The sequence below is a fragment of the Grampus griseus genome, assembly GCF_964374135.1.
Source record: "Grampus griseus genome assembly, chromosome: 10".
Lineage (NCBI taxonomy): Eukaryota > Metazoa > Chordata > Mammalia > Artiodactyla > Delphinidae > Grampus > Grampus griseus.
In genome coordinates, this window is record NC_139004.1 from 101,467,464 (window position 1) to 101,495,324 (window position 27,861).

At 58.9% G+C, this 27,861-nt stretch overlaps 1 protein-coding gene across 2 annotated transcripts in view; it reads right to left on the reverse strand.

The window, feature by feature from the left end:
* The window catches only part of FBLN2 (fibulin 2), a 74,646-nt gene that overhangs the window by 28,347 nt on the left and 18,438 nt on the right, over positions 1-27,861 (reverse strand). For both annotated transcript variants that reach the window (XM_082663799.1, XM_082663798.1), the window contains exon 2: positions 20,273-21,591. In XM_082663799.1, coding sequence (XP_082519925.1) covers positions 20,273-21,536 — 1,264 coding nt within the window. In that variant the 5' untranslated portion in view covers positions 21,537-21,591. The remainder of the gene's footprint in view (positions 1-20,272; positions 21,592-27,861) is intronic.

The following is a 27,861-nucleotide window of genomic DNA, read 5'->3' on the forward strand; positions in this document are numbered from 1 at the left end:
TCTCCTGCAAACACACAGCTGGCTAAGCGACCACCACCGGGTATCCCCGGCAATCCCACAGCCTGAATCTGTTCAGCAGCCGATTTTGCCTGGACCACCTCTCCCCTGGTCTTCCCTGTGCCAACCTCAGGACCCTCCTGGGCCCGTTCCTTCCTCCTCACCTCCCTCCTCCCATCCGTCACCTGCAGGGCCACCTCCAAAGTCACCCCTGTCACCACCTTGCCCCTCACTCTGCCACCATCTCTTGGGCCCGAGAGGTACCCTGCTCCCCTGTGTCCTCCTCTGGTCCATCTTCCAGATGGCGTCAGAATGACCATTGACAAGTACGAATCACACTGTGTCCCTCCACGGCCTACAGCCCCCCAGAGTCCCCCCTTTCTTTACCAAGACCTACCTGGTATGGCCCTGCGACCTCCCCACCGCGTCTCCTTTTTCACTCACTCTCTCCACTTGAACCCCTCAGGCTCTTCCTGCCCCAGGGCCTTTGCACGCACTGTACTTTCTGCCTGGAATCCTCTGCCCTTTCCCTGAGCCCTGCCCGACCCCCACTCTCTACAGGGCTACCCTTGTTTGGGGCTCTCATCTCCTCAGGCAGGATCTCCCTGACTTTTGAATCTAAACTAACCTGCACCCCAACCCTCACTGCAGCACCCTACTTAGTTTTGCTCATAATGCCCTGGCCTTCGCCAGCTCAGAGTCATCGCGGGGATCCCTGTGGCCCACGGACCCCACTGTAAGGCCACTGCCCTGCAGGATAAAGCACCCCTGCCTGGAGCGACAATCGGGGCCCTCACAGCACAGCCCAGACTCACGTCTCAGCACTTATTCCACCAGCCAGCAGGCTTCTCTGTGCACCGTATCTTTGCACATGCCGCGCCAAGATGGGAACGCCCTTCCTCTACCCTGCCTAACTACCCAGCCTTAACAAGCCAGCCTGCACACCACTCCCAGCCTCTCCATCCTCTGTGGTCCCGCCAGCATCCACCTCCGTCCCAGGCAGAACAAACAGCCCCTCCTCCAGCCTCATTCACAGCAGCACTTGGTACATATACAACGTCACTGCCAGGGACATGCCAGCCTCAGACAGCAGAGGGACAGGGTCTCAGGGGCCAAGAACGGTTCGCAGTCATTTCAGGGTCCCCAGTGCCCAGCACAGACCTAGTACTTGATAAACCCTGGGGCTGGGTGGAGCACACCCCAGGCCCGTGGTGTATACCATCTCATGCAAAGCTCACATGGACAACGTGAAATCGGTCAATTACCTTGATCTCCCAGATGTATAAATAGCGATCTAAGGGTTTAAGATACACAGCCCAATGGCACAGACTTAGGAAAAGGAGGGAGAAGAACTTACACGCACACACATCACCTCCACATAGCAGTTTCTACCGAGTCTCAGAGGTGAGCCTGGGCGTGTCTGACCCATCACCGTGAGCACTGGTGTTCAGCCAGGGCACCTCTCCCTGCCTGGGGGACGTAGCCAGTCACTCATCCTCAAGCCTCTGTGCCCTCGCCGCTGAAATGGGCAAATCACCCCTCCCCCCGCATTTCACAAAGTGGGGAGGGGAGACGCCAGTGTCTGGCAAAGGACAGGAGCTCAGTAGGCAGTACCTCCCCACCCCTGGCACAAAAAGGTGTTTGGTGACTACTCTTCAGTTAATTACTTAATTACAGACGGACAGGCTGATAAAAGGATGGACAGGACAGTAATCCCTCCAGAAGAGGCAGGAGCGGCGTCCAGCAACCCCTCCCTGCTCTGCTCTGGGTTTTCAGGGACTCCCCCATTTCTGTTCACTTTGCCTGCGCTCGGCCAGAGGGAGCATGGCCTTCTTTGCCTGCCGGTTAGGCACGAGCACCGTAGCCAGAGAGGTGAAGGCCACCTCCCACTGTGACAGCTGCAGGCTGGCTGGCAGGCTCTCACCAGCCTCGTGGGTGACCCGGGCCGGGATCAGCCTGGCTCCCAGGTGCATCCCCACGGGCTGCCCCTCAGAGTCAGGACACCAGGCCCCACCAGCCAGACAGTACGACCTTGACTCTGGCAGGAGTCCCACCTCTGACACCCCTGAGGAGCGGAGGGAGCATAAATCCACTTCGGAAGATGATCTACCGTCATCCAGGAAAGCGGAGACACGCAAACCCAATGACGTGGTGATTTCACGCCCAGGTCCACGCCCAGGAGAAACGGGCACCCATGGTCTCCACCTGGGGACCCACAAGCAGTAGCTCCAAACTGGAAATAACCGGAGCGCCCAAGGACAGGAAAAGGTGGCCACTAGGACATGACCAGGCCGTGCAAATGGGCGCGCGGTGACCACACGGCGAATCACGGGGACACGGCCCCAGGGGAGAAGCAGTCACAGAAGGACACTGTGCACTGCCTTTCATGTGAAGTTCAAACCCAGAGAAAAGCAAAACACCTGTTGAGGTGGTAAGAACTCGTGCTCACGGAAGCCAGGACAGTGGTAACCAGGGAGGAGGTCAGGGCAGCCATGGCTTCTGTCCCCAGGGCTGGTGCCTTGGTGGGTGCCCTTCCTTAACTGTTGAGACAGTCCCTTACGCTCTTCTAGTCACAAATACTCCATGACAAAAATATTACCGGAAAATGTAGTAGGATTAGAAAATTCTAAGACTAAAGAGGCAAACAGCCTTTTAAAAATGTGACCCAGGGCTTCCCTGGTGGCACAGTGGTTGAGAGTCTGCCTGCCGATGCAGGGGACGCGGGTTCGTGCCCCGGTCCGGGAAGATCCCACATGCCACGGAGCCGCTGGGCCCGTGAGCCATGGCCGCTGAGCCTGTGCGTCCGGAGCCTGTGCTCCGCAGCGGGAGAGGCCACAACAGTGAGAAGCCTGCGTACCGCACAAAAAAAAAAAAAAAAAAAAAAAAGTGATACAAGCCAGACACAAAAGGACAACTATTATATGATTCTACTTATACAAGGGCCCTAGAATAGGCCAATTCACAGAGACAGAAAGCAAAATAGAGGTTACCAGGGCCAGGGACGGGGGATGGGGAGTTAGTGTTTAAAGGGGACAGAGCTTCACTTTTGGGAAGATGAGAAAGTTCTGGAGATGATGGTGGTGATGGCTGCACAACAGCGTGAATGTTCTTAACGCCACGAATCAGTACACTTAAAAATAGTTAAAATGGCCAAATCTATGTTATGTGTATTTTACCACAATAAAGAGAAAATAATGCATTGAAGTGTAAGCACAAAAAAGTGACCCAGCGCTTCCCCTTCTAGAAATCTAATGGCTGACAGACGTGCCGTGGGCACAAACACGTAAGTCACGGATCCTGGCTGCGTCCGAATTTGTGACAGCGAAGATCCAGAAACAACCAAGCCCCATCGACAGGGCAGTGATGAAACGATTGGTGTTACATCCGCCCAATCTCACGCAAGTGTTAAAAAGAACGTGTTAGATCTCCACTCACTTCTGTGGAACAGTTTCCAAATATATCACAAAGAATGAAGAAGACAGGCTCAATGCTGAACAGTATGTATAGCAAGTCACCGTTGGTCTTTTTTAAAGTAACACGTGGACACACGCGGAGGATTTCTGGAAGGAGGTCCCAGAAACGGGTAGCAGCGGCTGTCTCAGGGAGGGACCGGGCCCTGGGGAGGGAGGGAGCAAGCTGACATCCACTGTTTACCTCTTTTGTATCTTTTATGTGTTTTCCTTCCCGTGGGCAGGTATCACCTATTCAAGAAACATGCTGTCATAAAAAGATCCTGAGATTCCAGGGAATCTAACCTCCTTTGATCACAGGCAGTGGGTGCCCAGAACAATCCGACCTGGAGGTCATGACCCCTCTAGACAGTCCCCTCTCCCGGACATCAGAGCCCGAAAGAATGGTGGCTTCGGAAATGCTGCAAAAAACACTACACCTGCGGGGTGATGAGCGGCCACCTCCACCAGCACCCTGTTTGGACAGGATGTTTGCGGGGCCTGAACAAACACCCCAGGGAATGCTGCAGCTCTGATGTTCTGTACTGCAGTGGCGGGGGGGGCGGCAGGGTTGTCACCCGCAGGCCCTGGTGGTGCCGGGAGTCCTTTTACAATGACTAGAAGATGGACAAACAAGAAGGATCCTGAGCGTTGCCTTCCTGCCCCAGGACCCCAGACACAACGGCTGAGAGCCAGCAGGAGCTGCTGGGCTGAGCCCACCTGCTGGGCCCACCCAACCTAGCCCCTTAGAGATGCCTTCATCCATCACCCGGGACAGGACAGCCCCCAGCCCCCCCTGCCCTTTGCAGCACCTCCCCCAGCCTAGTTTCCTCGTAGGGGTGTTGACTGGCTCCCTCCCCCCGCCCAGGTCAGCACCCCGCCCACCTGCTCACCACCCCAGCCCGGCCTGGGAGGCGCTGGGCCACCCTGGCTGACTAGCTGGACCTCTGGCCTGGCCGAGCCGCCTGGCGGGCCCCAACCTGCAGCCACGGCACCTTCCCTCCAGCTCTAGGAAGAGGGTCCTATCCCCACGACGGTTTTACAGGTGAGCAGGCAGCAGCCCAGATCACGTGCCCCAGCCAGGGGCAGCCACATGACCAGATATCAAAAATGACTGGAGGACTCCAGTAAATCGAGGCAGTGTGCAAAGACAGCTTGACAACAGAACAGAACAGAGAGGCCAGAAAAGACCTACTCATCTGCCCTCGGTTCCTGACTAAGATTACAGTGCAGTGGGGGAAGAAGGTCTTTACCACACCCAGCATGGGGGCAATTGAACATCCACCTGAAAAAAGAATGGGTTCTGACTCCTACTCACACCGTCCAGAGAAACAAACCTAAATGTGATCTAATGCGAAAGGTGAAACAAGTTAAAATGTCTAGACTGTAACACAGGAAAATATCTTCATGACTCTGGGGTAGACAAAGATTTCTTGAAAAGGACACAAAATACAATAACAGAAAAGTAAAGATCAGTAAATTGTATTTCCTTAAACCTCGGAATCTGCGTTCCTCAGAAGACAGCATGTGCAAGGTGCTCATCAGGAAACGTCCTCACGAGAGTGGAAAGAAACGTCAGAGAGCGAGACAAGGCACTTGTGATCCAACAAAAGACGCATCCTCAGAATCTATCAAGAACTCCTAGAAATCGGCAGGACAAAGGAACCTGATTTAGAAACGGGCAAAGAACGACAGAATCCCAACAGTAACGTGAGAGCGTGTTCAACGTAGTAAGTTATGAGGGAATGAAAATTAAAACCACAGTGAGATCCCACGGCACAGCCATCAGGTTGGCGACAGTGAAAAAGAGACCACATCCAGTGTCGGCAAAGACTTCCACTCGTGGCTGGCGGGGACGGAAACTGGTGAGGCTTCGGAACACCGTTTGGCAGCGTCAGCTAAAGCCGCCAAACCCTCCAATACGGCAATTCCACTCCCGGTAAATACCCGACAAATTCACACAGGGTGTCCACAGCCCCTGTATTAGTCACAGCCCCACACTGGAAACAGACCAAACCTCCAGCCACACTAGGACAGATCAATAAACCATGATTTATTCCTACAATGGAAAAATGAAGAGCAACGTTTTTAAGTGAATTACTGCTACACGCAAAAGTCTGGATGAGTCTCAAACACAGGATCTTTAGCTAAGGAAGTTAAACGCAAGCAAAATCACACCATATGGTTCCCACTACACAAAATAAATTCAAGAATAGGCAGGAGTCACTGATGGTGATAAAAGTCAGCCTCGTGGTTTCCGTGAGGGGTGGGGGGCAGTGGGGGGAGGGAGAGTAGAATTGGCTGAGAAGGGACACCAGGAAAATTCTGGAGTGCTTGAGATGTTTTGTATCTTGACTGAGTGGAGCTGCCTGGAACCCACTGAGCTATTTTAGGAAGAAGCGTGTGCTTTACATACATAATACTTTATAAAACTACATAATCAGATATAAAAAAAAATTTAAGGGAGGACTGTTATATTAATCTAGATTGAAAGATATTCAAGAGTATCTATAGTATACTTTAATAAATACTTTCCAATAGAAGGAAATTCAAGAGAAAAAAACAACCAAATAGGAACCAAAAAAGATCTCACCACCCCTGATAAAATATTACTTTACTAAACGGGCTATACGTTACACTTTGCGGGCAAGTGGAGAATACAAACATGGCACAAGGGAACTGGCAACTGTGGCAGGTGTAGGATCACAGTATGCAGTAATACAGGAGATGTCTTTATTTCTCCGTTGCGACACACCGTGTCAAGGCTGAAATGTTTCCATCACGCACACGTGCGCACATGCCCGCGCACACGCTGTATCTCAAACCACAGAGAAAGAAGAGCAAGCACTGGACCGTTACGGGGCTGAGACTTCTTCCCTGAGCCCCCTGCCCTTAGAGGGTCTGTCCCAGCTGCCAGGTGGCGGCTGGGGTCCCAGGTGGGACTCTGGGATGCTGGTGCGCTGCGGCTGGTGAAGCCGCAGTTACGAGAGGACTCGACGGCGGGCTTTGCTCATGTGGAGGAGCCCTGAGGCCCCACGGTGCTTGGCTTCAGGCTGGTCCCCGGGAAGCTTTGGGAGGTGGGGTGGTGAGGGTTGGATCACCCATGCACAGGCCCTACCCTCCCTCCATGGCCTCCCAGGGAGCAGGGGGTGTGCGTCTGTCATGGGCATTTTAATGGGCTACGTCTGTTGGTACTTTCACTATCAATGAGAAAAGCCGCTTGTACACAAACAGGCTGCCCTGATGCGGAGCAGCGCCAAGACTTGCGACAAGCTCAGCTCTGTTCAAGAGGACTATGCGGCCCTGGCATCTGGGTTAGAGGATGCACTCCAGAAAGAGTCACCGGCCACATGGAACCCGCAGGCAAATGCTGAAAAACTGAATGGGACCAGCCTCATTTTCTTAGAAAATAACTTCCCCAGCACAAGGACAGAATAAAGAGATTCAAGTACTTGGACACAGGAGTGGACAGCTCACATCCTAAGAATGAACGAGTCACCGGGAGATCAGTCTAGAATCACACCATTGCAAGCATCCTTCTAGCACAGAGCGTGTGACCGAGGCTGGATGCCCATCAGGCAGGCCTTCACCTAAAAGGAGAGCTGTCCCTCCCTCCGCCAGGCTCACTCCACCGCCAGTCATGTCCACCCCCTGCTGTGCTCCCCAGGCCTCCGCAGACCCCCAGCCCCACCCAGCACAGCCTTCCAATGTAACTCACACTTCACACAAACCAAACGTGTGGACTTCCAGAACTTCACCAAGACACTTGGGACGCATTCTGTTCCTCCTCAAAAAGAACTGCGAATTTCCTCCCTTTCATTATTAGTTGAAGAAACCGCGGCCACCCCCGACTATGCTACGGCTCAAACCAGAGTCTGATGGCATTTCGCTTCTTGGGATGGCGCTTTGTTTCATACATGAATCTTGTAAATGACTTAATTCTATTTAACTGTTCTTTCCAGATAGTTTAATTTAATTACCAGTGCATCGTACATGCACACAGTTTAATAAGAGATGATGTTTAACTTTAAGGCAATTTTGGTTTTCCCGGGCCAGTATTTACTATAAGAGAAATGTAAACATAATCTTATTTCCCACCTTAATGAAAGTGATTGGTTAAAAAAATACAAAAGTTGAAAATATCACATAAAAAACTGGACATCGGGCTTCCCTGGTGGCGCAGTGGTTGAGAGTCCTCCTGCCAATGCAGGGGACATGGGTTCGTGCCCCGGTCCGGGAGGATCCCACATGCCGCGGAGCGGCTGGGCCCATGAGCCATGGCCGCTGAGCCTGCGCGTCCGGTACCTGTGCTCCGCAACGGAAGAGGCCACAACAGTGAGAGGCCCACGTACTGCAAAAAAAAAAAAAAGAAACTGGACGTGTTTTTTTTCTCCTCTTAGAGGCAAACAGGAAGCAGGTCACCAGTGTGGCTTCCTGCGAAGCCCCAGGTGGTATCACTGGGCCGGGCGGTGGCAACATGGAAATCCTGCCTGGGGAACAGGCAGTGGGCTCACTGGGGTCAGGCATCAGATGAGGCGGGGGGTTGGGTGGGAGGGCTGTACTGGCCAGGGGTCTGGGGGCGGCAAGTCTGTGACCTCAGGCTCCTAGCGTTCCCAAGTGGGATGCCATGCGGCCAGGTTGGGGCTCTTCTAGCCCAAATTCCCAGGGACCCCACGCAGCAACTTTCCATTTCTCTTAAGCCACATACCTGGGCCACAGCCCCAACTAGACCTTGACCAGACCTCTTCCCCTCCCCACCCCAAATATCTCCATCCTTTGTCCCACTCCCCCTGCAGCCTGCAGAGTGGCTGGTGAATATTCAAAGTGAAGCAATGAGCCCCAATCAAGGGGCCCAGGAGACCCCCCCACACTGAAGACCCTAAACTGGGTGTAGGTGGAAGCAGAGCTAGGAAGCCAGAACCTGCTCTGCTTCCCACTGGCTGAGCCATCTCGGGCAACACCCTCGGCCTCTCTGTTCCTGCATCCGGGCTTCAGGGGCCATGCAGTGGCAGACAAGGAATAGCGAGACCTTCCCAGGTGATCACCCACCACCCTCCCGCTGCCCACCTGCCAAGTGAGGCCAACCCAGGGGGGGAAAAACAGAAGCCTGGCCGATCATTTTCCGCCTCCGGCCCGGACCTCTTCCTAAGGCACCTCCCCTCCCCTGGGGGTCAGCGAGTGGCTCCGACACTTCCAGGATGGGACTGACCATAAGCCACCCATCTCAGGAAGCACGCTGCCGCACCTGGGCCTGGGAGGTGGAGTCCTGTAGATCCCGGTGCCTCCGCAGCCACCAAACCTGCCGTCCCAGATTCACCTTCCACCCCGCCCACTGCTGATGGAGCCTGGCGCCCACTCAGGCATGGCCACCTCTATGTAAGGCCACAGCTCCCCTCCGGGCCTGGGGAGACAGCTCCCACTGCTGCTGTGCCCTCACCCTGCAGTCCCCTCTGTGACTCTCTCCAGGGGCTTTCAGCCTGTGCCACCTGTTTCCTGGGCTTCGACTCTGCTGGGCAGGGAGGTCTGGGGGGGGAGCACACTGGCCTGGGAGTCGGAACTTCGGGGACCCCACCCTCGGAGCTCGCTGTGAGTCTCTGCCAACCCCCTGCCTGCCTCTGGGCCTCTGCGACCCAGACGTATAACGAGAAGCAGCTGGCACTCCGTGAGTCTAAACTGGCAGCAAACCGGTGCCCACTTCATGCTTTACTGAGGCTTTGATATATGTGAATTAGTTGCCAACATTTACAAACGGGGAGATTTTATATAAAATTCCAGATCCTAGGCTTCTTTCGAAAAACTTAAAGTGATGGGCCACGCTGGGCCCCCAACTCCAGGGCGACAACTGGAGCCAGGGAGCGGCTGCAGCTGCATCCTCATCCCCACGACCAGCGGCTCCCCTCCACCAACTGCCTCACCGGGGGCACCTGGCTTTGCTCCCTCATCGCGTCCGTCCCAGGCCTGCGCGTCACAGCAGGCACCCCCACCCCGGGCAGGAGCGTGCTGGGCGGGGAGGTCTCCACCCTTCTGGTGCCCACTGCATTCCCAGCACCCGATACAGTCTGGCCCAGAGCACGGGGCCCATGAACTGTCATGAATGAGAACTCAAGTGGGGCAGGGAGTGGGGGGCTGGAAGGGAGACAAGACAGCTTGTCTCCTTCTCGCCCCGCCCACCCCGTCAGCTTCTGGGAGCACTGGGCCCAGGCAGGCAGGCTTCCCCCAGCCAGACTGGCTCGTTCTGCTCCCCCTTCCCTCCACCATATGGACCCCAGAGAACCCCAGAATCTCAGCCTCTGGGGCTGGGGGCCTGCCAGCCCTGCCCTGGGCCCTGTTTTGCGCTTCCTGGGCTGGGGACACAGGGCAGCCCTGGAGCCTCGATCTGCTGACAACAGGAAAATACCTACTCGTGCCAGGCAGCTGGGCAAAGCCTGGGAGGTGCTGGGGCAAAGGCCGAGCGTCAGTGGTCGACAAACATCTGCTTCACTGCCCTCAGTTACCTCCCTGTGCCTCAGTCACCTCAGCTCTGAAATGGGCATAATGACCGTCCCCCCGCACATGGGTGTCACGAGGCTTTGACGCACCGATCGATTCACGTCCGGGGATGCCCACAGCCACGTGATAAACGCTGCCCCTGCGAGGGTGAAGGAGGAGACCCTCCCCATTTCTGGGACGTCAGCCCCGCAGCTAGGCTGTGCCGCTGAAGGCGAGACCTCAGGAGGGGGCTGACTCCGTGGGCAGACGCTGGAACAAAGGCGCAGGGCAGGGACGGAATAGTGGAGGGGCAGCACCCCCTGCACACCTGGAGGCAGAAGGAGTGACCGGAGGGGTGGGAGCAGGGGTGGGAGCAGCCAGCGAGCAGTTGAACACCCTCAACCCCACCACACGAGACCTGGCCCCTTTGCCTTTTCAACAGCGGGACAACTCCTGGCCACCAGAAAAGACCCACATCTGTTCACTTAAGCGAAAACAAATCCATGCCCCACCACCCAGAGTGCAGGGCCCTCGGGCAGGGAAAGGAAGGGGCTCACAGTCACAGCAGCTGCTCTGAGCCAGCTGACGTCCTCTCCCTACCCCTGTCAGTAATCCTGGGGGGACAGAGATTACTCTTCCATCTTGCAGACGCTGAGGCTCAGAGAGCGTGAGTCCATCACCTGAGGTCACACAGCCAGGGCAGCAGAGGCAGAGTTCACACCCACGGATTCACCCTCTGAGGACCAAGCTGGTTCATCCCCAGCACTTCTCGGCCCCAAGCCCGCTTTCCCTGTATGGAGACCCCGGAGTACACAAGGAGGGCCCAGCAGAGCCCCAGTCCACGCAAAGCTGACCTCGGCTAGACGGAAGTTCCTCCTAAAAGCTCCATTTGCTGCAGGACAAGGGACCCCGAGGCCACACAGCCCCTGGCCCGGCGCGGACGAGGTGCTGTCAGGCAGACGACGTTGACCCTCCCCCAGGGAAGGTCACAGCCCAGACTTCTGACCTCCAGTTCACGGAGGCACCCGGGATTCCGGAAGGCTCAGGGTGCAGGAGGCTGGGGTGGGGCGGCTTGGCTCAGCCTCGGGAGAGCCGCTCGGCATGTGAATGGGAAGCAAGCCGGAGCTCAGAGGCCGCCGCCCTCCTGGCACAGCCCCCAGGGCTGAAACCTCAGCGACCAGGACACCAGTGTAAGTGGAGCCCTGCTACGCGGCAGACCCCAGCACCTGAGGCCCGACACCAGCTTTCTCCCAGTGAGAACACGCTCTAGGAGGGAGCCCTCGGTAAGCCCACTCTACAGATGAGAAAACTGAGGCCCGGGGCAGTGAAGTGATTTGCCTAAAAGTCTCACAGAGAGTGAGGGGCAGAGCAGCCTCACCCTGGGCGAGCCTTGGACCAGGCCAGAGACGCCTGAAGCACCGAAGGACCTGGATCCAGAGCTGGGCCCACACTCACTCGCTGCTGGCCTGTGGGCCCATGTTCCCCTGGGAAGGGGAAGGGACTCGTGGTAAGGTCGTGTGGGGACTGAGATGAGGCACGAGGAGCACCGGCCGGGGCCGGGGGTAGCTTCACTGTCTGTCCCCCCCATCCTCCTCCCTGCCTTTCCCACGTCCCCGGCGATGCCCATCAAGAGGAGCCCTCGGGGCTTCCCTGGTGGCGCAGTGGTTGAGAGTCCGCCTGCCGATGCAGGGGACACGGGTTCGTGCCCCAGTCCAGGAAGATCCCACATGCCGCGGAGCGGCTGGGCCCGTGAGCCATGGCCGCTGAGCCTGCGCGTCCGGAGCCTGTGCTCCGCAACGGGAGGGGCCACGACAGTGAGAGGCCCGCGTACCGCAAAAAAAAAAAAAAAAAAAAAAGAGGAGCCCTCGACCCCGGGCTGGCCTCCTGACAGGCAGGCAGCCCAACGTGGAGAAAGCAGTGGCTGAGTCAGTTCTAAGCCTGGGTCCAAGAGTTCCTGTGCGCGTCTCATCTTTCACTCTGAGCCCTGTTTCTGCGATGGGAACGAGTTCGTGGAGCAGAGGCAGCCGCCCTGGCAGAGGCTGTCCCAGACCAGCCACTCCCAGCCTGGGGCAGCAAGCCCGGCTGACCTGTGGACTTGGGATCAACAAGAAACGCCTACTGTGCGCCCCAGACGTTCTGCAGTCGCCTGCGACTCGCACTACTGAGGCAAGAGACTATTCGTTCCATGACCGAGGTGTGTCCCCGGCAGGAAGGACAGGAGCGGGTTTGGCGAGAGGGCAGAAAGACCACCCCCCACGCCCACGTGCTGCTGGCGGGGGTGTGGCCAGACTTGCTGGGGAGCCCACAGCCAAGGCGGGGGCAGGGGCGTGGGGGGGAGCAGGGCACACTCACAAACTAACGCCCCTGCAAGACAGCTCCCACCAGCCAAGGTGGGAACATCTGGCTGCCCCTGCTCGGTTTTCTCCCTAGCGCTTCTCACCATGCAACACAGATTTTACGTAATGAACGACTGTGTGCCCCCTGCCCCTGCCCCGATCCCACGGAACACAAGCCTCGTGAGGGGTACCAACTTCAACCATTTTGATCACGGCTGTATCCCTGGCACCTACCACTGTGCGGTAGGCACTCAATAAATATTTGTTGAATAAATAACCTGGGGAAACAGGCATTCCCATACACGGCAGGTGTGAGCAAAATCTGGTACACCATCAATGGAGGTGAGCTGGCAAGTACGGCGTTTCAAGTAGGCCTCCTGTGGCCTCTGCAGTGGAGCCCATGGCAGCCAGCACCTCCCCAGAGGAAAGTGGGCAGACGACCATCAAAAGACTGGTACGGCAGGTGCACGGCAACGCTCTTCCTAACGGTCCAGGCTGGAAACAACCCCACAGCCCTTGGCAGGAGAAGGAGCCACCAAACTGGGGTCTGACCATACCATGGGGCAGCTCTCAGCCACGAAGAGGACCAACCACGGAGCCCAGAGCACGTGGACCTAGAAATGCTGTGCTGAGCACAAGAAGCCACACACGAGAGCAGACTGCGTGGCCCCATGTACGAAAGTCCGAGAGCCAGTCACAGTCAGGGAAGCGGTTCCCGGGACGGGCACGGAGGAGGGGACCTGGGTTGTCTCGGGATGTTTCATGATCTGAGTGCCGAGCACACGGGGTGTTCCTTTGTGAAATGTATTACTGATTTGCATGCATCTAATAGGTTCTCCTGGTTACACTTGGATAAATGGCTTAGAGAGAGAAAATAAAGGAACGCATGTGCACACAGACCCAGAGATTCCACACCGGGTGCAGCAGGAAGCCATTCACTGCCAGCAATGGACACAACGCAGCATCCGTCTGCCAGGACAGTCAGTAACAGCTGGGACGTGCACACGGCGGAGCCCTGGCTGGTAAAGGGAGCTCCCCACGTGCCGACAGCGAGAGTCCCAAGGGGGGCTGTTCACGGAGGAAAGCACAGGACAGAAAGGCGTGCACAATATGCTATACGTGAGAAAAACAGTGCACACACCTGCACGCTTGCCGTCGTAGGACCTGTGTTTCCCAAGTGTGGTCCTATAGGCCCTGAGGGTCTCTGGGACCTAATCGGGGACCCACGGGGTCAACATTATTTTCAGAACAACACTGCAACACTGGTTGCCTCCTTCACACCCTTTCTCCTATGAGCATACAGTGGAGTCTTCCACACACTACGTGACTTAGTAATGATGTCATCACTTTGATGGCCAATGGAATGCGTACTTGTGTATTCTGTTTTCTAGAATTTTCTAAAGTAAACTCATGAAAAGATGCTCAACATCATTAGCCGCCAGGGAAGTGCAAATTAAACCTTCAGTGAGATACCACTTCACACTTCACACGCTAGGACGGCTACATTCAAAACGAGAGACGACAAGTGTTGGTGAAGACGTAGGGAAGCTGGAGCCCTTGTGCGCCGTGGCTGGGGATGTAACATGGTGCAGCCGCTGAGGATTACAGTTCGGTGTTTCATCTTATGGTCACACACAGAGTTCCCAGATGACCCAGCAATTCTGCTCCTGGGTACATTCCCAAAAGAAATGAAAACATACGTCCACACAAAAGTATGTCATGAATATTAACAGCAGCGGTGCTCGCAATAGCTCAAAGGTGCAAACACAGTGTCTGCCACCTGGTGAATGAATAAACAAAATGGGGCCCATCCACACACTGGAATGTCCGCCATGGAAAGGAATGAAGCACTTATTCGTGCTGCAACGTGCAGGGGGCTTTGAAAGCGTTATGCTTGGCGACGGAGGACCGTCCACAAAGGCCACATATTGTACGATTCCATGTCCAGGAATGTCCAGAAAACGCAAATCCATAGTGACAGGGAGTAGACTGGAGGCTGCTGGGGGCTGGGAGGAGGGAGTGGGAGGTGGCTGCTACCGGCATAGCAGTAGGGTGACAAGAATGACCTAGAATTAGATTCTGACGATGTTCTCACGACCCTGACAAAAACTACTGAACTGCACACTTTAAATGGGAGGGCTTTATGGTACATGAACAATATCTCAATAAAGCTGTCTAGGAAGGAAGGAAGGAAACACAGTTTTTAAAAATTAAAGAACCCCACCACAGGCCGAGCCTTGGCCCCAGACCCTCTCTATGGGGAGCGGCTGTGAAATGCAGCTGTAAGCTCTGGGGCAGCCAAAGCCAGGGGGCCCAGCTACAAGCCACTCAGACCCCCTCCTGCCCCACGTCCTCCATGGGAGCCACGAGCCCAGCCCCTCCCCTGGGAGCCTAGGGCCCCCTGCCCAGCTCTACTATGACCCCAGAAAAGCCTCCTCCCCTCTCAGGGTGCCATTTTCTCTTCCATAAAGCAGACCAAACAGTCTCTCTCAAGGTCGCCACAGGGTGAAACTCAGTGCCTGACAGATGCCCCCAGCAGAGGACCCCGCTCTCCTCGGTTTTATCACCTTTAGAGCCCCCCCACCTCCCCGCAAGTCTGACAGTCAGGCAGCCCCTTCTCAGCTCCCCCAGTGTATGGCCCAGGGTACATGGGCCTGGTGTGCCCGCAGCTGCCGATTTTCAACAAAAGCCAGAAAGCTGGAATTTATGGGAAGTCTTCCAGCTTCTAAACGTTTGCAACAAAATTCTAGTGCTTACAAAGATGCTCTGCAGAAAGAAGCTGACCGGTGACAGGGGCGTGCACCATTAGCAGAGCAGCAGACAGAGGCGGGACCAACCCCGGCTACGCGGGGTCGGTGAGGAAACCGGGGCTCAGAGGCATCGCGGCCCAGGCCCCAGGTCACACAACGAGCACGTGTGAGCTTCGGCCCGGGACTCACCACGGGTGAGCAGGGGCTGCGGGAAGCCCAGGCCCCTCGTTTGCGGGCCCTGCTGCCCTCGGCAGAGCCTACGCTGCCCTGGAAGAGTCAGACATCCCAGGTCAAGGCCCGTGGGCTGGGGGTGAGGAGGGGAAGGGCCGGCTGGCCCGCAAGCTCTCCTCGCAGGGCGCCCCCTCCCCAGGCCGCTTTGGGAGCCAGGAGCTCCTGTGGCTGATTCTGGCACACAGAACATGAGCTCAGGTGTCCAGACTCCCAGCCTGGCTCCCTCTGGTCCCCAGGGACCACTCAGACCCCCCCCCCCCCCCCACACACACACACAAGCTTAAGTCTCCCACAGCTGAGCCTGGAGAGGAGAGGGAAGGGGCTGCAGGGATCCTCTGGGGAATAGGGCGAGGCTGGGCGGGTCTCCCTCTGCCCCCTGGAGCCACAACCCAGTGATTCCGGGGGACCCTGGAGACCCCCCAGACACTGAAGGCCCAGGGCTGGCTCCTGGGGCTGCAGGGTGAGGTGGGGAGAGCCTTCTCCTGTGCTCTCCTCCCTTCACCCAGAGGAAGTGCTGCATGACACAAGTAAGATCCTGCCAGTTCCTGCCTAACACCTGCAGTGGCTCCCCACTGCCCTTGGGGAAGGGCCCAGATCTTCATCCTGAGGGTAAACACCATCGCCCTGGGCCTGGCCCCTGACCACTCCCCAGCCTCTTCTCACACCAGCTACACAGCCTCCTTTCAATCCAACTTCTTCCCTCCAGCTGCAGGGCCTTTGCACGTGCTATGCCCTCTGCCTGACGCACTCTCTTCTCTCTGCTCCCCACCTCTCACCCAGTCAGCAGCTCCTTGTGCTCAAACAGCACTTCCCCGGAAGACCTCCCTGATCCCCAGGGGAGTCCGATCCCCCAGACAGGCTCACAGAGCACAACCACCCCATTCCTCGGTCCTCGTCCTATGACTACCACGTTTTCTTCCCCACTAAACCATAATGTCCCGAGGGCAGGGGCAACCCGGTCCATCTGGCGTCTGTCACAGCCCCTGCACACACCGGGCACCAGACATGACTATCAGGGGTGAAGACATGAAGAAACGGCAGGGGCACCTGGATCCACCGCTTCCTGCATGTGTGTCCGTGGGCAAGGGGCCCTATTCCTCTGCTGTGCACCAAGGGGGCGGCTGTGATGATTAAAGGAGCCAGTGATCTCAGAGGGCTTACGATGGTGCAGGCACAGGTCATAAGCCAATATGGTGTCTGCAATTAATATACAGTTATTTGAATTTTAAAGCTTCTCTATTAACTGGAACGTCAAACCGTTCAAGTACCACTGCCCCACGGGATCCGGTGATGTGAGGCCCCGAGGAAGGGGCTCCTTTCCTGCCACGGGGTCCTGGGGCCTGCAGGTTTTGCTGGAGCCCTTTTCCAGGAGAGGGGCTGGAACCTGCATCTTCTGAGGGCGACCCTGACCCGGGTTCCCACCCTTGTGGCCCAGGAGGGCGGGGGGTGGTCCCCAGCTCCCTCCATCGTGCCAGCCCTGTGGTAGAAGGCGCCCTCACAAGCCCCCTGAGGGACGACAGACGTCAGAGCCCTTCTCCCCGGCAGGGAGCCGGGCATGTGGCTTCCATTAGGCTCCATCTGGACATGCTCAGAGGCAGCCTGGATCCCTGGCACAGCTCCGGCTCAAAGACAGGACCCCCGCTGCAGCCGGGCCTGGGGCAATGGCTGGAAACCTCCTCCTCCAGGCCCCAGGGCTGCCATGGCAACATGGCCGGGGGTCATTTCCGCCCCACGGCGCGCCTCTCAGCCAGCCCCACGGGCAAGCAGGACAGAGCTACCACCTCCCCAGTCCTCCCCACTGAGGGCCCCTTCATCCCTTGGGAACCCCCAGGGCTCCCCCTACAACAGCAGTCAGAAGGCTCTAAGGCCCTCACTGCCCCAAGGACGCTCGTCGGGTCCCTGACCCCCACCCAGCAGGCATCCCCTGGCCACCCTCCCCACTCCGTGTGCATGGCTGTGACCACGGACAATCTTTGTGGGCTCATCCATTACCGCCCTCCACCCCCATCAGACCCCAAAGGGGAGAGGCTGTGCCCACCCGGTTCACTGGACGGCCCCTGGTGCAGAGAGGGTGCTCTGCACCTATCTGCTGCAGAAACTAAGTGGGTGGATCGAGGAACAGATGGTGAATAGTGACGGCTAACATTTCTAATTACTCGGCAGTGCTAGGCCCCATGCCGAGTTTGAATGAGTTAGCTCATTTAATCCTCAAAACACCCCCAGGAAGCAGGGCCTTCTCTGCCGCTTCCAGATGGAGAAAATGAGGCACAAGGCGGAGAGCCGCTCGCCTGAATCACAGAGCACATGCGCTGGTGGGTGTCAGGTGGACACTGGGTGAGCAGAAGCAGGGAAGATGGACGGGGGTGGTGGACGGCAGCCAGCCTCTGCTTACACGGCCTGGGCCAACTCCTGGGTCCCATTTAAATTCACCCTGCCGGCCCACCTCTCCCAACTTCCTACATCTCCCTTACCCCGAGCTCCAAGAAGCACAGCCTGTCCCTGCCCTGCTCTGGGCTTTGCATGGGCGGGGCCTCTGATGGGATGAGAGGCACTCAGTCAGGGGCCCCACCCCCAGGCGGCCTTCACCAACAGCCACACCCCAAAATCCATTTGAGAAAGCCTGGGGCAGAGGAAAGAACCCGGGGCTCCTGAGAACGAAGCATCTCTCCAGGGTTCCAAGACCCACACCACAGAGAGGCCTCTGGTAGCAAGGGGGCGGGTGATAGGGCCAGGGCCAGGGCCGGGGCCGGGGCCGGGGCCAGGGCGTGTCTATTTTGGAAACCCTGGAGGCTGCACGCACCATCCCCGGCGCCAGGCCTGCAAGCCCGCCCGGGCACACGTGGACTTCATTACAGCCCCGCCCCCCCACGCCCCGCCCCCTGCAGGCTCGGGGGGGCTGGGCGGGGAGGAGCCCCCGGAAGCCCCCCGCCCTGGTCCCCGCCGCCACCTCTCACCGGGTCAGCTGAAAATGAGAAGGAGCCCAGCTCCCAGCTTGTGGGCGGATGGAGTCACAGACGGGGCCCGGGCACCTAGTAGGTGCTCAGCAAGGGCGAGTTCTGTGCCTGCCACCGAGAGCAGGATGGAAGGAGCCGCCAGGGCGGGGGCCTGGGGGCTGGGGGAGCCTGCAGTCTCGGCCTTAGCACACAGCGGACGCCCAGCAAGGGCCATAGCTCTGGACACACGGGCCCCCTCCCCCAGGAAACCATCCCAGATGCCACCCGGGCAGCCCCCACTCACAGCCTGTGGACCACACTGGCCAGTTCCTGCCTCCCAGCGGCCCATTAGGGCCTGTCCACAGTTGCTACCTAATAAGGGTCTACAGAGTGAATGACACAGGACTGAACAAGACATGGACTCGCAGCTGTGGAGAGAGATATCTAGACACCCAGACAACTCCTAGGGCTCCCTCAGAGGTGGGGGCAGGGAGCTGCAGAGTGGGGATGGAGGAAGGGTCATGCAAGACACAAAGACCCAGTGAAGGATTCCTGGAAGCGGTGCTGCCTGAGCTCACTGGGAAGAGTGTGAGCAAAGGGGTGGGACACAGGGGGATGACAGTGTAGGGTGCTCATGGGGTGGCAGAGAACTAGCACGAGGGGGGATGACTGGCAAAGGGGTGGCCAGAGAGCCCCCCATTCCCTCATTAATTCACCCAATGTTTACAGAGCACCAACTGTGTGCAGAGCAGAGAAGATGGCAGATGGGGTCCCTCCACTCATGGCTCTAACATTCCACCGGGGGAGACAAAATTAAACAAGTAACGATGTGCTACAATGCCAGGTATTACTGGGAGGAATTAAAGCAGTGTAAGAGGAAGGTGGGGTGCTCTTTGACTGGGGTGGTCAGGGCAGGCCTCTCTAGGCAGGTAACCCTGAACAGAGAGCAAATGGCAGGAAGAAGCGAACTTCATGGACACCTGGAAGAGCACTCCAGGAAGAGGCAGTGGCAAGTGCAAAGGCCCTGGGGCTGGAAAGTACTGGAAGGGGCCAGGAGGCCCGTGCAGCTAAGCACAGCGGAGGGAGAGGGTTGCTAGGCACTGAGTGTTTATGCTCCCACCTCCAAACTCATGCGTTAAAACCCTAATCCTCAGTGGGATGGTATCTGGAGATGGAGCTTTGGGGAGAAAACTAGGTCTTGAGGGTGGAAGCCTCATGATGGGATTAGTGCCCTTCTAAGAAGAGATGCTGGAGAGCTTGCTCCACCTCTGATGTAACCCAGATGAGATGTGGCCTCATCTGCTCTACCAGGAAGCAGGCTCTCATCAGACAACCAACCTTAGACTTCCCGACTCCAGGGCTATGGGAAATAAACGTCTGCTGTTCAGCCACCCAGTCTATGTATTTTTGTTACAACAGCCGAAAGGGACAAGAAAAGGGTGAAGAGAAGTCCCGGGAGGCCCCAGGGTCAGGCTGTGCAGGGCCTGAGGCCCCTGACAGGACTTCAGTATCTACTCTGAGTAGGTGGGAGCCACAGCAGGTACTGAGCAGAGGAGGGACAGAAACCACTTGTATGTTAGCAGGACCCCTGGCAGGAAGGGGTGACAGACCCAGTACTGGGCTCTTGTAAGGAGCCCCAACAAGAGCCTGCATCCATTCTGCTGCCACCACAGAGGCCAAGAGCCCAGCATCCATGACCAGAGGCTACTGTCAGGGAGGTGTGAGCAGGCAGCTGTATCAGGGTTGTGAGCTCCCACTTCCTGCCAGGGCACCTGTGGACCCCTCTGCAGGGCCCCCCCCAGCCCTGATAAGGTACATGTAAGAGGCCTTCGGCCACAGCCCTATCAGGTAGCCCAGCACCTACCGTGACAGGGACCCCACCCATCCACCCACCATGCTACCCCCAGAAGCTGAGCCAGGAGGAAGCCCCATCTCAGAGCCTCCAGCCCGGAGCTCAGGGGATGGCGCTGGCTGTCCCTGGCCTGGCCCCGCAGACCCAGCTTCCCCTGCTCCAGGCAGCTGTGCACAGACCTGGGCCAGGCTACAGAGCCCCGAGGCTGCCCGTCCCTGGGATGAGTGTCCCTGGAGAAACCAGGAAACAGGCTTACCTTCAGGGTCACGTCTGGGGACAGAATGGACAGAGTTGGGGTCTGTGTCTTCCTCTGGCCGAGAACGGGGCACAACCGGTGGCTGCTTGGGCACTTCCTGGGTGGGTGGGACGCGGGCCGCGTCCTGGTGCGGTGTGGTCAGGATGGCGTGGGTGCTGGGCTCTGCCGGGCCCTCGGGAGCGCTCTGCGTGGCCTGTGATGCAGGGACACTGGCCGTGCTTGACGCTGGAATGGGCCCAGCTCCCTCCTGCCCAGCGCTGCGGGGGGTGGCCTGGGCGTCCGGGATGAGGTTCTCTTCGGGCCGTGCCCTGGCCTCTGCCGCCTCCTCTTGGATAGGGAGACCAGGGGCTGGACCTGCTGTGGGCCGTCCATCCAGGCCCCTGGGGCCACCTGCTGCCGGCTGCTCCCTGACTGTCAATTCCTCTCTGTCCTCCTGTCTGTCCTCCGTCACTCTCCTGGCCTTGGCCTGCACAGGGGCTGGGGGACCCAGGGCGGCAGCTGCCGTGGGCCTGGGGAGGGCAGCCGGCCAGCGGGTGGCCTGGATGGCTGAAGGTGGCTGACCCCCAGCTCCCAGAGCAGCCGGGCCCCCAGCGCCCGCCTGGAGCTCGCCCTCCAGGGCCGCCGCGGCCTCCGCCTCGGCCACCTCCTGGTCGTAGCTGTAGGGGTCTTCATAGTGTCGCTCAGGGTCACCCTCCTCGGCATCAGAGAAGTTTCCAGGGGCGGCATCTCCGTGGCAATCGGGGAGCCGGTAGCAGATGAGCTCGCCGCCGGCGTCGGGACAGTGGCAGGCCTGGCAGGGCGACAGGTGGACCGTGTGGCCGGCGGCGTACTTGCGGCCGGAGTGGACGCAGCCCACCTGGCCGCACTGCGGGCAGCTGTCGGCCGCCACCAAGGCCTCGATGCAGTTGGGCGGCAGCTCCGGGCAGGGCATGAACTGGCAGCTGATCTTGCCACCGCCCGGCGGGCAGGAGCACTCGGTGCTGCCGAAGTCCACGAAGTAGGACTGGCCGGCGGGCACGCGGCCGCGCACGAAGCCGCCCTGCAGGCAGTCGTAGTACTGGTAGCCCTCGCAGGCGCAGCCCTGCTGCATGCACGTGGCGCAGCAGGCACCCGGCTCCAGCGCCTCCTCGATGCAGTTCTCCAGCGGGGGGCACTCGACGCCCGTGCAGTCCTGCCCCGGGACCGCCGTGCTGGGGCTTGGGCCCAGGGCCAGGGCCACGGCCACGGCCAGCCAGGCTCCCACGGGGTCCGCGAGGGATGCCATGCCCTGCAGCCGGCCACGCGTCACCTCCAGATCAACCGTTCTGTCTCACGAGGCCCTGGGGGATCGGAAAGGACAAGGATCAGCACCACGTGGCGGCCACAGGGGGACAGGTGTGCACAGCCGGCACACACACCGGCACGTGCGCACGGCTGGGCAGCCTCCCCACCTTCACTCACACGCATGCACTCGTCCTCACATCCCTACGCACACGCTCCCACTCGCACCTGCTCAGATGCACAGACAGGCACTGCCGTCGCTCAGGTGTTGACAGAGTTGCCAGCGTGGCCCTGCCCAGGGCCGCTGACCCCCACTCTCACCTGCCACCTGACACGTGTCCCCGGGTAGGACCCTCAGCCGACGGTCCCGCACACACTCACACTGTCACGTGCATTCTCCAGGCACATGGCTGGCACGCCTGGGGCATCGGGGTCTCACGCCCTCTGTGGCAGGCACACAGAGGCCGGGTTACAGCCCTCCAGGCACAGTTACATGCACTGTCTCACCCACAGCCTCACCTATGTGCCGGGACACCACGAGTGGTCTCACACACACAGTCACCCAAACAGTTTATCTCCCCCCGAAACCCAGCTTGATCCCCAGCCATGCACCCAGAGTCCCGTGGCTGCCAGCCAGAGGGCATAGCCAAGTGGACACTGGGCAGGAACCAGGCCCTCCCAGGCCTCGGCACACAGCCAAGCCCCCTGCCGTGGCCCTCGGACCCCAGGGCCCAGGAACACCCCCTAACAGATCCCCTTGCACTGCAAGTTATGCTGCAGGGGAGCCTCCTGCCAACCTCCTCAGATGCCTCAGCAAACAATACCACCGTTCCCAGAATTATCCTGGACACCCGCTGTCCCCCGCACGTGCGCACGCGCGCGCGCGCACACACACACACACACACACACACACACACACCAAGTCCCGCCCATCCACTGAGCTGCGTGAACAGCCCTCCGCCCTCTGCCCACTTCCCTCCACCACCGCAGCCTCGCCCTGGCTCGAGCTGTACCCCCATCTGCCCTGGAACACGCCTGCCACCTCCCTCCCCGCCATCCACTCCTGCCCTTTCTCTGCAAAGCCGCTGTGATCTGGAAGGAGCTGACCCCAATGTGCATGCCTTCCTGGCTTCCCAACCAGGAAGCAACAGTCTGGGTTCCCTGTGCGAGCCACCCTAACCCTCCCTCCAGGGGCCCTGGCATGACCCTCCCACAGCCCCTCCTTGTCACCCTCTACAAGCCACTCAAACGTCACCTTCTCACTGTCCTCGCTCCTCCCCCCACCTCCATCCTCGCAAAAGTCGCCGGTCCCACAGCCCTGGGACCCGCGTGACTCGGGGCCAGGCCTGCACCCCTGGGCTGCATGCTCCTCAGTCACAGACAAGGGCTCCCTCTCCACCCATTCCCGGCCCCGAAGCTGCACTATCATTTGCAGTCACTGCAACAATTGTCTGATTTAGAAAAAAAGACAATAAAGTGAGATCTCTACTATTTTAAGTTTGTAAATTTCAAACCTAAAAAATAGAACAACAGGAACTTCTTAAAAGTCTTTAACAGAGAGGAGAAAGAAGCAGCCATCGTGCTGCCCGCCTCCTGGCTGAGCTGGGGAGAGTGTGACGGCAGCGCAAGGACCCTGTCGGGCAGGGCAACTCAGTGGCCACGCAGCAGGAGAGGAGGTCGGCCTCCGAGGCCAGTCAGCCAGGATTGAGGGCACAGGCCCTCCAAGCCGGCACCCTCCAGAACTGGGGCTTACCAGCAAGTGAGGCAGGCCCCATGGACATTCTGCCAGCGCTGGCACTCTGGTGCGCGGAGCAATTCCAGAGGCTACTGAACGCCAGCCAGTCATGAGGACAATGAAGACATAAATGAATGAAAGCCAGGAAACGGGACAGGAAGAGGCCGGGGTGTGGGAGAGCCTATTTTGGCCAGGGTGGTCAAGCAAGTCTTCTCTAAGGAAGTGGCATTTGAGCTGAGGCCTGAGCAAATCGGTGAACACAGCCCCATGAATGTCTGGAGGCAAAGCATGTCAGGTGGCAGGAACAGCAAGTGCAAAGGGCCTGAGGCAGGACTGCACAAGGGAGGTGGGGAGCAGCAGGGGCCACTACAGCGGAACCAGTGGGCAAGAGCCAGGGTGGTAATGCCCAGATAAGCCCTGGAGCCTGGAATGACCTGATGGGACACTCTACTTAAAGGGTTCGTCTGCTGCCGCGCTGAGAATGGGAAGGTGGGTGAGAGATGGGCAGCGGGAGAGGACGTGGCGGGATGTGCTGACGGCCTGGGTGGGGTTGAGGAAGGGAGTCCAGGATGAGCAGAAGTTTGGGCCTGAACACCTGGAAGGACAAAGCTGGGGCTTCTTGAGGCAGGGAAAGCCGTGGAGGAGGGCCACAGGCCTGCATCGGAGATGGGCAGCCTGGTTTGGGCCTTGTCGAGTTTGAGAAGCCCAGAGATGGTCCGGGTGAGGATGGTAAGGGCGCCTCCAGGGACAAGAGCCTGTGCTGGGCGCGGAAAGAGGCGAGAGGGGGGGTCTCTGGACAAGAGCTGACACGCATGTCCCCCCAAGCTGAACAGCCCCCTCAGGAGGGTGGAGGGCCCCGTAGGACAGAGGCCCAAGATCCCCATGACAAACCACGGAAATGGGAGGGACGAAGGCCCTCCCTCCAGTCTGCCCTCAACAGTGTCATTTAAGAAAGAAGCCTCCTCCCCCCCGTGCCCCCCACTCCTCATCACACACTCACAGGAACCCTGCATCCAGGAGGCAGTATTCCTGCCACAGCCCACACACGGCTCCCAGTGGGGCCTGGCCCTTGGACCCCCTACAGTCACAAACGGCCCACAACCATGTGAATCCAGGCCCGGAGGAAAGACAGAGAACATCGGCCCCCCGCTTGGTGTTTTCATTTGCTGTGCAACCCTGAGCAAGGCCCTTGCCCCCTCTAAGCCTCTCAGCTCTGCATCTGTACACAGTGGAGAGGCTCTACCACACCTCAGGTCATAGTTGGGGCCCACGGGCACTACCAAGCCCACGAATGCACTGTGTGTCCCACGCAGTGAGCTTTTTTAAAATTTTTATTTATTTTAATTAATTTATTTTTGTCTGCACTGGGTCTCTGTTGCTGTGAGCGGGCTTTCTCTAATTGCGGTGAGCGGGGGCTACTATTCGTTGCGGTACGCGGGCTTCTCATTGCCGTGGCTTCTCTTGTTGCGGAGCACGGGCTCTAGCCGCGCAGGCTTCAGTAGTTGTGGCGCACGGGCTCAGTAGTTGTGGCGCACGGGCTTAGTTGCTCCGCGACGTGTGGGATCTTCCCAGACCAGGGCTCGAACCCGTGTCCCCTGCATTGGCAGGCGGATTCTCAACCACTGCGCCACCAGGGAAGTCCGCCACGCAGTGAGCTTTTACTTTTCAGTTAGTAACCAGCATTTACAGATTGGAAACGCTCACGTGAAAATTCCAGCTTCTTACTTCTCTGGAAAATTCCTGAGCCCCAGCCACCCTGAGGTGTCACACAGCGTGTGGCCTCCCGGTTCCCCACGAAGCCTACGCCATGGACTCTCTGCTCATTCACACGTGGCTGGACGTGCTTGAGCTCTGGGTCCCCCCAGGCTCACCTCTGAACTGGGAGCCCCATGGTCATTCCCACTGTGGTCTCCAGCTGGGAAAATGGAAGTCTGGGTCCCTGCATGCTGCTCAGAATCCCCGTCAGTCTGCAGTGGGTGCGCCCACCTTCGAGAGGGATGGGGCCGGCTGGGATGTGTCTGCAGGAGGTGGCCCAGTGGCGAGGGGCTGGGTCCCTTGGGGTGGCTACCCTGGGGAAGAGCAGCCTCAGGGGCGCCTGGCACATCTCCCCAGCTGCTCAGGACGGGTTATGGCCCCTCAGGTGTGTACGGAGGATGGTGGGCAAGAGACCTCAGCTCCACGTGGGGAAAGCTTTCTCCAGGTCAGAGTCAGACCACGCTGCAGGTGCGGAGGGAGCTCCCCGTCCCTGGAGATAAGCTAGCGGGGCTGGGAACACGCATACGAGTGAGAAGTAGGAGGGCACAATCTCTACATTGCTGGTTCTCAGATTCAAACATGCCCCTCCCGGGGGGCTCCAGCTGCTGTTTCCCACGGCCCCTGCAGGAAGTGGCCCCCTGAACGTGTGGCTTCTGCAAATCGGCCCCCCTCCAATATGAAAAGAGGAATCATGACGGGAGGGGCTGAAAAAGGGGACCTGACCTCCCTGAAGTGAGGAGCCCCGGCAGGCAGACTGTGGTGACAAAGACCCCTGAGGCTGGGCCTGAGGCTGGGTCACGGGGCGCACACTCCAAGGTAGGGGCTCATCGGGGACCCGGCAGACGCAGAGAAAGACCCCCAGGATCTCCTGACACCCACAGATGAACGAAGCTGGGTAATGCACACACGTTAACAAGACTATGATTGTTACAGTGCCAGCTGGCCTCCGTGAGCCCTGGAGCGGACACCAGGAGAGGGGCACGTACACAGCAGGCCACACGTGCGTGCAGGGTGAGTGCCGAGCTCTCCTGCCCCATGCATTTCCCTGAGAACTCTGCACCATGTGGCCACTGGGTATTTGTCCAGCTGGTGGAGGGGACACAGGACGCGGGTACAGGCCACTAGGCCGGTGACCGGCCCGCAGACCCACTCCCTGACCTGCCCTTCTCCACCTGGCTCTGCACCGGCAGGGACAGGGGCGCTGCCCTCCTCAGACTGCGTTCCCAGGCTCCCGCAGTGCCCAGGGGCCACCACTGACAGGGGATCAGAGGGCAGGAGAGGGGTTGGGGTATTGGTTCCCCACCTCCCTTGCTCCTTCCCTCCAGAGCAGGGGTTTGGTGATGACTTCTCCCCCTCCCCCATGGCCACAGCTCCCGCTGGAGCCCCACTAGCCTGCAGGAGGGCTCAGGTGAGGGCACGAACACATCCAGCCAATCCACAAGCCCATCCCCCCTTTGCTGCGACTGGTGGCAGGGGGCTGTAACCATGAACCAGTGAGACTCAGAATGGTGACCACTCCCACAGGGGACGCAGAGGGACGCCGACACCCCCCCACAGGAGCTGGCAAGCTTCCACCTTGGTCTCTGGAGTCCTGAGCCACCAGGAAAACGGGTGAGGACCCTGCCCGGGAGACCCTGCAAGCCCAGTGTGCACTCCTGCTGGTCACACACTGGCATGTGAATGAGGCCATTTCAGACACCCCCATCAGACCGGAGACTAGTATAAATACCACCAGGGTCCCCAACGACACACCTGCCTAAACCCCTGAGCAAATACACCGCTACCACCAGGTGCCGGGCCGCTGGTCACGCGGCAGCTGGACCCGCAAGCACTGGGACCCAAGTAAGCAGCCCCAGCAGAGAGTCCAGGGGGGACCTTCTAAAGGACAAGGGCCCCGAGTCCTCGGCACACAGCAAACGTGGGCAGGGGAGATGCTGTGCTGGGTTCACACTGGCCTGAGACGTGACAGCCACCGCGTGCGGGATTCCCGCTCGGACCTGGAGCGAACAGACAGCTGAGAGACACCGGGCTCCCCGGGCTCCGAGATGGGCCACGGGCCAGGGGACGCGAAGGGACAGCATCATTCCGTGAGCTCCGACAGCTGCAGACGGTGGTGCTTCTGAAAGACTGACACTCTGAGTACCACCAAACCTGCGATGTGCCCTCACACACTCAGCACGAAACAAAGGCCACGCAGCCAACTGTGCCCAGCAGTGAAAGCCGGTGACGGGCGTATGGGCATCCTCTCCGGGCTTCACGCTCCACAACCAAGAGACGGAGACAGCAAGCCTTAGACGGGAAGGAAGATGGGAGCCCCCAACACCACACCGAGGTGCATCCAGCTGTGCGGAGCTGAAGCAGGCTTAAGGCAGGAGCGGGCAGGTGGCGGAGGCCCTGGCTGGCCAGACCCCTGCTAGGGCGGGGGCAGCGGGCTTCTCACGTAGGCCGGGGTCAGCGTCTCACAACCAGGATGTGGGGGGACGGGGCAGGGGCACACTCCCGGGAGTGTCCAGGGAGACAGGAGGCTGAGGGCTCTGTGCAAGACACACCCACCGTCCCGTATCCTCCCTCTCTCCCCCACCCCAGGGCGCCCGGGCAAGGGGGGCTGGCGATCAGAGCTGACCGCACCTCTGCCGCCCTCACTGCTCCCGCCCGCAAACACAGCTACACGTCCCTACAGTAAGTGACCCCGTCCTGACGATGAACCTCAGTGGCCACCCAGAGAAGGGCCCAGAAGCAAACTCTCCGAGTGGGCAAGGCCACCCTGGTGCCCCCCTCGTGGCCCTGGGGCACTGACTGATCACCAGTGCCACCACTACCGAAAGCGGGGTCTGGCCTC